Source organism: Symphodus melops (assembly GCF_947650265.1).
Source record: "Symphodus melops genome assembly, chromosome: 21".
Classification (NCBI taxonomy): Eukaryota; Metazoa; Chordata; class Actinopteri; order Labriformes; family Labridae; genus Symphodus; species Symphodus melops.
The window spans coordinates 1,172,304-1,181,815 of NC_136711.1; the positions used below are offsets into that span (position 1 = coordinate 1,172,304).

Consider the following 9,512-nt stretch of genomic DNA (forward strand, 5'->3'; position numbering starts at 1 on the left):
AAACTTTCCTTTAACTTGATTAAAATGTAAATATGTTTATTATAACGTACTTTTTATTTATAGTTTAAATGTATTTCCTGGGAAATGTACAAGGAAATAGAAAGGAGGATAAATATTTCTGATTTACTACCTTTGTGATGGTACATGAAGGCAGCATTCATACAGCATAATAAATGCTGATGCAGATCTCTGCGCTCTGATTGGCCGAGCTCCTGGTCGCTGCTCGTGTTTTATTGGCTGTCGGCGCCCGGGCCACGTCCCCGAGCCACGTCGCTCTTTGCTCGCCATTTTCCCATCTCTGTAAAGAAGCCTGAATCAGTGTGTGTTCCTCCTGTCAGTGACGCCGAGGACTGTCACCCTTCACCGGGGAACAACGGAGACTTTGAGCGGTTATTGAAGAGTTAAAAGATGAACATTTTCAGACTGACCGGGGATCTGTCCCACCTGGCAGCCATCATCATCCTGCTGCTCAAGATATGGAAGAGCAGGTCGTGTGCCGGTGAGGTGACTTTATAACTATAAAACAGCGAACTTACAGTCAGATAGCATCTTTAATGACACGTTAACGACCTTTAAATCGTCTCTGTTGTTTAACTTCTTCTCTGATTACAGCCTGTTAAACAGTTTACACTCATGTTAGCTCACCTAGCTCGCGGCTAATAGTCGCAGGTAAATTGTGACACTGTCACTTTAAGAACGTGACTACCCGTGACGTACATTTACCTGAACGTGAAGTAGACGCGGGAGTCTTTGTGTAGATAGTAGAGTCTTCACTTCTTTATTTATTAATGATATTAGAGACACTCCGCCAGCCTCACGGTTTACGTGAGCTCCCTTTACGTCACGTTTGCTTGGCGTGAACCCTCTGACGTGGCCAGTGGTGATTCAAGAGCACAGTGGGGCCCTCAGGTGAAAATCAGTTGGGGGGCCCCTCTCTGTTAACGTTGGTAAAGCTTCATTTTCCTTTGTTGCCTTTCTCTGAGGAAGTTTGGATTCATGCACGCGGGAGAGCTGTGCACGAGGGGGAGCTGTGCACGAGCTGTCATTGCAGACTTTGCTCATGTTGGGTCATGGCTTTGTTTTAAGATTGACAGACAGGTTGACTGATTGTATTTCTGTCTGCAGGGCTCTTTGTTTGTTTTATTATCATCATTAAAAACCCCCCCCCCAAAAAAACCCCCTGCTGTGTTTCAAAGGTCAAAGGTCAGAGCTGTATCACAAATTTAAGACATGCAGTCCTGTCAGTGACGTCACGGTGACTGTTTGCACGAGATTACAGCTCACAGATCTGCATGCATGTCAAATCGTTTTTACACGTTGGACTTCAAGGTTTCACCACAGATGTGTGAGCGAGTGTGCGTCCACGTGCAGATCTAACAGAACTTTACACCTGAATTATATTTAAGGGATCCTCATTGGTTGAACGGTATTCTTCCTCCGCCCTTATAGGTCGGTTGATTCCAGAGTATTTCCAGAAGAAATCCGATGAGCTGAAAGAGTTAATGACAGTTTGTGTTTATTTAGTTTATATAGCTGCCGTCTGGTCGTGGACTGTCGCAGGCTGGGCGTCTCCATGAATGAATGACGGGGTGTTGAACACGTCAGAAGTGAAGTCTCCCTCTCTGTGATGAAGCTGTAAACACAAACTGACCTCTGACCACTTCAATTCTACTCGCCAAGCTCGACACACTTCCTGCAGGATCCGATCAGACAAAGAAAGGGTTTATCTGGGAGCTGGCTGCAGCGTCCAAAAGTTACTGATTATAAAGTGTTTATGATGCTGATTGGTTGATGCGAGCGATCGTATACCTGAAGGCTTCCTCTGCACGCCAGACGTCTCAGCGGCTTCTCTGTGTTTGTGCAAAGACTTTTGACATCTGAATAACCTGTTCTGACGAAGCCTGCAGGAACACACACACACACACACACACACACACACCTTTCAGTGTGACAGTGGGTGTGTCTGAGGAGGATGTGCTGTCCCCTGCCAACACGCTTCGAGTACAGCTAAGGATGACGAGCTCCACCGTCTTTAGGAACCTACAGTTAGCTTCACCTTTTTTTTTTTTTAATCACTTTTTTTTTTTTTTTTTTTTAAATCAGTGGATCTAAACTGGTCCAGTCTCAGACCAGGACCCACATTCCCCAAGATATTCAACCATTCAAATGTATTTAAAATAAACATTTGTCAGTCTGGGGTGAAGTTTTAAAAACATCCCAGAACAGCAGACGTCTTTACAAGCAGCATGTTTCAGTGAGCTGATGGATCAGAGAGAGAGAGAGAGACGCAGGTGGGGCTTGAACCCGGGACACACACTGTTTGTTTCTGCTTCAGGTCTGTCATGTGTCAGCAGCTCTCTGAGCTTCAGTCCTCACATGTGTCATATTTGCATTTCTCAACAAAAACAAACTCTTTGCTTGTCTTCTTCTTCTCTCGTCGTTTATTGGCCAATGACCAGCAGGAATACACATCTTCTCTTTGACACGTGCAGGCGCACACCTACGACCCGCTCTGAGAACAGCTCAGTGATGTCGCTTCACTTCCTGGAAGATTGCAGAACCGATGACTTGAACGTTTGGTTCCTCTCGTGGAGACGAGTGTGTGTTTGTGGTTTCCTGGTCGAGTCTTTGAAACATCAGCAAGTCACACAAAGACTGTCCTGGATCCAGAGTGTGCTCTGTGAGCCGCCTGTTGACGTGTGTGTGTGTGTGTGTGTGTGTGTGTGTCTCTCCTTGCAGGTATCTCTGGGAAGAGTCAGGTCCTGTTCGCCTTAGTGTTCACCACTCGCTACCTGGACCTGCTCACCTCCTTCATCTCTCTCTACAACACCAGCATGAAGGTGAGAGGCTCACATCCTGCACGGCCTCGGAGCACGCCACGCTCAGCCGCCACGCCCGTGTTTGTTAAAGGTCGATGTTAAGCCTCATGTGTGGGCTCTCTCTGTGTTTTCAGGTCATCTACATTGGATGTGCGTACGCCACCGTGTACTTGGTCTACCTGAAGTTCAAGGCCACTTATGACGGGAACCACGACACCTTCAGAGTGGAGTTCCTGGTCGTCCCTGTCGGCGGCCTGGCTTTCCTGGTTAACCACGACTTCTCTCCCCTGGAGGTGAGACGGCAGCACGGACACGTGTGGTGCTGAATGTTTGCTCGACCCCGTTTGACCCTTTACAGTTTGTTAAAGCCGAGAGCTGGAAGCCAGAGGCACCAGCAGTCCTTCAAGTCATGAATTTAAATTCTTTCTGGATGTTTCAGGGACAAGTCCATCTGTTGTCTCTCTCTGTCTCTCAGATCCTGTGGACGTTCTCCATCTACCTGGAGTCAGTGGCCATCCTGCCCCAGCTCTTCATGATCACTAAGACAGGGGAGGCTGAGACCATCACCACCCACTACCTGTTCTTCCTGGGACTCTACAGAGCGCTCTACCTCATCAACTGGATATGGAGGTTCTACTTCGAGGGCTTCTTCGACATGATCGCCATCGTGGCTGGGGTGGTGCAGACCATCCTCTACTGCGACTTCTTCTATTTGTATGTAACTAAAGGTGAGTGCTCCCCTGGTGGTAGGTTACAGTAATGCTGATTTATGTATCTGCTCCTGAATAGTTCTTTCACACCTGCAGAAAACTCCTGGGAAAAAAAACGTCAGAGTGTGAAGGTGCTAAAGACGTGAACTTTTTCTAATCTGCTCGTTGGTCTCGTTTCAGTTCTGAAAGGGAAGAAGCTGAGTCTGCCAGCTTAAGTGCCAAAGAGGGGAGTTTGAGCAGACTCATGGACAGGGATCGGAGGGGAGGAGGAGCAGAAGTGGACGCCTCTGATGACCCCAAGCAAACCCGGCCCTCCCTCCTCCTCCCCTCCCCCCGTCAGAGTAAGATGCCTGAGACAGAGAGCGAGCGGGAGCTGCTCCCCTGCAGAGGCTCGTCCACGGCCTCCGGATTTCTGTTTGATGCATCTTGCCTTAACTTTTTTTATTACTCTGTAAAAAGGAAGGAAAAAAAGTGAGAGTTTTCTACAGAAAAAAAAAAAATGTCCACATTGGTGAATGCGAGCTGAAGGTGTAAATTAGCCTGTGATTTGGCGTTGTGTGATACAGAAGCGGACTTCCTGTGGTGGGCTGTTATTGACTCGAGCGTTTGTAAAAAATATTTGCAATCGAAATAAATGTGCTTTTTTTTCCTGATAATTGTCGGGGGAGGAATTAGTGGAATCTTCAGATGATTCATGTTTTTGTTTTTGGACTAGATGCATTCCCGTGTATTAAAAACAATCTTTATATCTGAGTGTCCGGACAGACGCCATAATTCAGCGGACACAGAAATCCAACCTTGAGCGATATTTTTGTTGTAAAGCCTCAAATTGACCGGTATGAGATTCTCCATATGGATGGAAGTAAAGAATTGAACCAACACCGACCTCTGTGAAGGCGTTCTTTATTTTAAACAGGACGAACGCCTCGCTGCCCGGCACGTTTGTCTCGGAGCGCTCCTCCACATGTCTGAACTCTTTTGTAACGCAATGTTCTCGAATGATCCCAACAGAAATGAAAGTCTTTGATTTGTCTCTTAGGTGCTCATGTATTTATTTTTTATTTTCTTCCTGGTTCAATAAACAAAATCCGTAGAATTGTCCGACATGTTGTTCATAATTCATGGATGTTACACCTTCGTCCAGGTATCGCCTGTGGTGTAGTGCACTTTCTTAATCTGCTCTGAGTCACACCAATGATTGATTCACAATATGCAGTTTGCTGCAGATCTTTTCCTCGGATGGTGAAGGGATGACCCTCCCTGCTTCCTCTCTGATTGGCTGACATAACGAAGTATGCACGAATAGTCTAACATGTCACTGTTAGTCCTCTGCTGGACAAGCCGGTATACGCACCACTGAGTGTCTCCTCCATGTTTCTGCAGATCATCACTCTTTAATTTGTTTCTCCGAGCTTTTGTTTGACTTTACGACAACAGAGAAAGTCTTTAAGGGTGACCTTTGACCTCATGAAGGGTTCAATGTTTACTCGATTCACTTAGCTGTCCGTGTCTTTCGTCTTTGTCGTCCAAAAATGTTCAGAGTTTTGATGATTAGATGCTTTTCTTTTTATTAACCAGGCAGTGAAAACTTTCAAAAATAAAAGAAGAAAGTCTTCTTCTGTTGTTATTGGAGGTTTCATGTTCTCATCCTCAGGGACCTTTCTGGAGAGATGTGTTTTTTGCCTGTTGACATGGTGACGATAGCGGCATTTGACCAGCAGATGGCGCCACCGTCCAAACAAAGTGAGTCTTCAGTAAAGACAAACGTACCAAAATAAATTAAGTAATTTAAGTAAAATCGTGTTAATCAAAAGAAAAATTAATTAAAGATTAAATAAGAAACAATGTGCAGAGAAAAGAAGAAATAGGTGGAAAATAAATGAGACTCATTACAAGAAAAGTTATTTCTCTATTTAATTTTATTCAGCCAGTTTGTAATGTTTTCATGCCATTAAAAGGCTGAGGACACAGAAACAGATTGACTGATTTTCACTTCAAGGAAAAAAAAAACATTTAAAGAGAAATCAGGGGAAGAAACACAAGTAAGGAGCACCTAAAATTCTAAAAAGTAAAAACTTTAATTAAAAAAAAAAGTTATTTAATTTCATCTGTCATGAGTGCACAAGATTAATATATGAGATGTTAAACATTTATATTACAGACGCACCCATTAAAAAGTCAGGGCCGGGGCCCTCCAACCAGCGTCCATCACGTCTGTCACAACGCGTTTGTTTTCTCTCTCCTGTAGACCGGAAGTTCTCTTCATTTTTCTTTTATTTTCACAGCAGTAATGCAGGTGATGCGTGGGGCCCCATTGGGGAAGTTTCCTACTGTCATTGCAAAATGTGCACCTATTGGGCCTCTGCTTTGCTTTAAGTGTGTGAGCTCTCAGGGGCCCCGATGCGATTGCCTGCCTTGCCAGTTTGACGAGCAGAACCTCTGGGGGGGGGTCAGACTCCCACGATGCCGACATTTTCTCTCATTTTGGACAATTTAAACAACTCAGAGTTTGTTTGACAAGTCAACTGTTAAACGGATTAATCTCTAACATGACATTTTTTTTAACAAACTTCTTGGGTTATCAGGGGCTTTGTAGATATGACATTATGTTGAATAAATACATCAAAGAACTAGTAGCAATAAATGTAAGTATTCTTAAGTTCACAGATGAGTATAAAGTCATAATAGACAAATGTCAGGAAATTAAAGGGTAAATTACTGAGAACTCCTTTTTTTCCCCACATTATTTATTTTCTTTAATTTAAGAAGCGTTTTCCTTACAGGTGCAGAAAGTTGAGTCATCGTGTTGGTACTCTCTCAGGCTTGTCCTCGTGCAGTGTCCACACCTTGATGCCTCATATTTCTGTGGTTTGAACTTCCGGTCGGTGTGATCTACAGATGTGATCCCGGTTCTCCAGGAATAGCTTGAACATCCACAAAACGCTGTTTAATTAGGCGGAGTTAAGCAGGATAATACATGTTATAATAGCATATTAGGTTATGTAACCGTGCCTTCAAAATAAAAGTAAACTTTGCTGCTTAGTAGTTTCAGCTGATGAACAAAGTATTTTCTCTTCATATAAAACTTGTTTACGTTCAGGAGAAAAGAATATCTAAATAACAAACAGAAAAAAAACAGACAACGTTTCAATATTTGTGGAACCTTCATTATAAAGAATTTTACTTTGAAGGTGATAACCGGAAGTTGTATATCCATGACAGAAGCTTGACGTGGCCGCGCTTGCTCCGTCTCGTGCTGCTTAGCGCTCCTCGCGCATTTACTCCGATGTGAAGGTGTCAGTCAGGTGACTCTCCGCGACAGGTGAGAACTCTTTCCTCTTACACAAGTTATTCATAAAGAAAAGTGTTTCAACTGATAACTTTAAGAACAACCCGCGTGCGTGTGCGTGTGTGTGCGCGTGACCATGAGACGGAACACCTGGAGAGAAGTTCGTTAAACTAGAACGAGCGACACGATGTGTAACAGCGGACAAACTCCACGAAGGGGTCCGAAAACAGAGCCTGCCTGTCGGATTAAAAAAGGACAAACGGTCGGTCCTTCTACGGCTGGATCTTAACTCCGTATTTCATCTTAAATTTGAAGTATTCCAACACTTATACGCATTTAATTTAAATTTAAATAAACGTACAACACCTGTGAAAACTTTAATAATAATTAATAATAATAATAATAATAATACAGTTAAGAGTTAAGTACGATACTCGGTGTAAAATAAATCCATCCTACTGAACCTGATCAACTTCTGTCAACTGTTTCATGATGCTTGTTATAATCTGTGTATTTAGATGAATTACATGTTAGTTATAATCTGTGTATTTAGATGAATTACAGGTGAGCAGGCAGACACAGTGCCGTTTATTACATATTTATTGATAATATATTCGCCGAATAAATACAGCTAATGTCATTATTCCTTGTGCGTCGTTATTCGTGTTAATATTGATGTATAAATGTGTTGCCAACCAAGGTTGCATTAAATTAACAGGACAGAGAAAGTCAAAGGGGTTTGGTTTGGAAAATGTCCGCTCGTTATTACATGCTTTAGATCATGATTTAAAATAGTATTCATGAACAAACGCGGTCATTTCACCTGCTTTTCTGATGAATCATCACACGTGTGAACTTGTAATAATCCTTCCACTATACTTGTCACTTCATCAATTCATGAGCATTTAGGTTAACAAACCCATTGTTGATTACATCCTTGCACACATCTGTGCAGATGTTTACAGCCTGGCGAGGTGCCTGGCTGCTTTTAGATCACGAGTCGCTTGAGTTGCATCTGCTGCTGCTCGATCCCCTGCTCGTCCAGAGGAGTTACTGAACTGAGTGTATCATGGCCTTAAACAGGCTGGAAGAGCCCGGTGTGTGTTTTTGACTATAATGCACAGTCACAACATAGATCATGAAGAAAGAGCGGACAGAGGATGTTTATTTCAGCGGGTCGGATGCTTCTTTTGGGAGGCCAGGGTGAAACATGCTTCAGAGGTCTACTGGACAAACTCACAGGACATTTGAATACTGTTTTAATCCTAATCTGGCAGCTAAAATGAAGGTAAAGGTTTCAGTGTGAGCTGAATCCCTGTCTGCACAGAGCTTCATCTCCTCCTTCATTGCTTCTTTTTGGAGTTTTGTTTTGCACACAGAGCTGGACTCGTGTTGTAATTGCAGGTTCCAGCCAGCGTGTTGATCCCTCAGTACAAACAGACTGTTTGTCATTAAAGAGATGTTTCTCATCACTTTGCTGTCCCACTGGATTGAATGTTTTTAGGCACACTGGTTCGGAGGCATGCAGCCTCTCTTTCCTGAAAACAATCCCAAAGGCTTCAAGTCTGACAGCGCTGCTTCCTCACATTTGGAAAATGTTCTGAATGCATGGAGTCTGTATCCCTGCAGGGGAAGAGGGAGAGATAATCTGCACAGTCCTCCTGAGGGAGCGAACTTCCTGGAAGTGAGACAACAAACAGAAGTGAGGTCAAGTTAGTGTCACACGTCTCAGACAGCTGTTCTCTGTCAGAATCTGTCTCTCACCTGATGGCTGCCAATCAGACGCAACATGCCTGGACCAAAGAGAGCGGCGCAATACCACCGATATCTAATCAGCCGTCATTTATCAGTGAGGAAGAAAGATTTCCTGTCCAGCTCAACAGACTCTGATTAATGAGATATAATAGACTGTGAACGTTTTAAAGGAAGAGTGAGGGAGAAGCTGGAGTCCTGCTGGCTGTGTTGTTGTCAGAGCTGTGTTTACATGGCTCCTCCCCTTGAGTATAAAAGCTGTTTTGGTCAAGGACTAGAGAGAAGAAGAAGAAGAAGAAAGCAGTTTAAGGTCCACATATTCAGAAATGAGAGAGTGTTATTGATGCGTTGGATTCCTGATAATGGCGTTAACAGATTTCTCTTTTCCCCCCAGCGTTCTCTCGGCAGTGAGGCTGGATTATAAAGACAACTTCACCTCCACTTGTGTCACTGCAACAGTCTGTGAGGAATATGGACCCAGACTCCAGCAAGGAGAGGAAGAACACCTCCTGGACCGCTTCACCTGAGGCTCCTCCCCTCTAGTCACTACCATCCCACGCCGTGGGATTCAGCAGCCGCCCGTTAACTCTCAAGTGACAAATGTTTGCTGAGTCCGTCCGCCTGAAGAAGACGTGAACAGACAGGAAGAGGAGGAGCGTCGGCGTTGGCCTGTGAGACGTGTGCGGTTGGATCTGTCATCATGGGGAAGGAGCAGGATCTGCTGCTGGCCGTGAAGAGCGGCGATCTCCTCGTGGCGCACAAACTCCTCTCCAAAGTCAAGTGCAACAAAAACAGTGAGTGTGGCGCTAACAGAGGCTCAGTGACTCTGTGAGTGTAATTGTTTCCATCGAGTCAAAGAGCGTAGATATATCAGAGCCTTTCCTTCTGATAACCACATGCTCAGGTTCACGGCCCCCGCCGCTCTCGGGTCAGGAGGCGGTT

General features: G+C 44.3%; 3 protein-coding genes across 5 annotated transcripts in view; all 3 read left to right on the top strand.

Annotated features, from left to right (window-relative positions):
• Nucleotides 1–9,512, top strand: part of mettl9 (methyltransferase 9, His-X-His N1-histidine) — an 80,950-nt gene that overhangs the window by 7,113 nt on the left and 64,325 nt on the right. The window lies entirely within an intron of this gene.
• On the top strand, nt 237–4,630 carry kdelr2b (KDEL endoplasmic reticulum protein retention receptor 2b). The gene is made up of 5 exons (XM_079372535.1): nt 237–499; nt 2,740–2,840; nt 2,954–3,112; nt 3,295–3,547; nt 3,710–4,630. Exons 1-5 carry the CDS (start codon nt 409–411, stop codon nt 3,742–3,744), a joined length of 639 nt encoding a protein of 212 aa, XP_079228661.1. The 5' UTR covers nt 237–408; the 3' UTR covers nt 3,745–4,630.
• Nucleotides 5,769–9,512, top strand: part of caskin2 (CASK interacting protein 2) — a 39,686-nt gene continuing 35,942 nt past the window's right edge. For all 3 annotated transcript variants that reach the window (XM_079372598.1, XM_079372597.1, XM_079372600.1), the window contains exons 1-2: nt 5,769–6,851; nt 8,965–9,364. In XM_079372598.1, the coding sequence (XP_079228724.1) occupies nt 9,271–9,364 (94 nt within the window). In that variant the 5' untranslated portion in view covers nt 5,769–6,851; nt 8,965–9,270. The remainder of the gene's footprint in view (nt 6,852–8,964; nt 9,365–9,512) is intronic.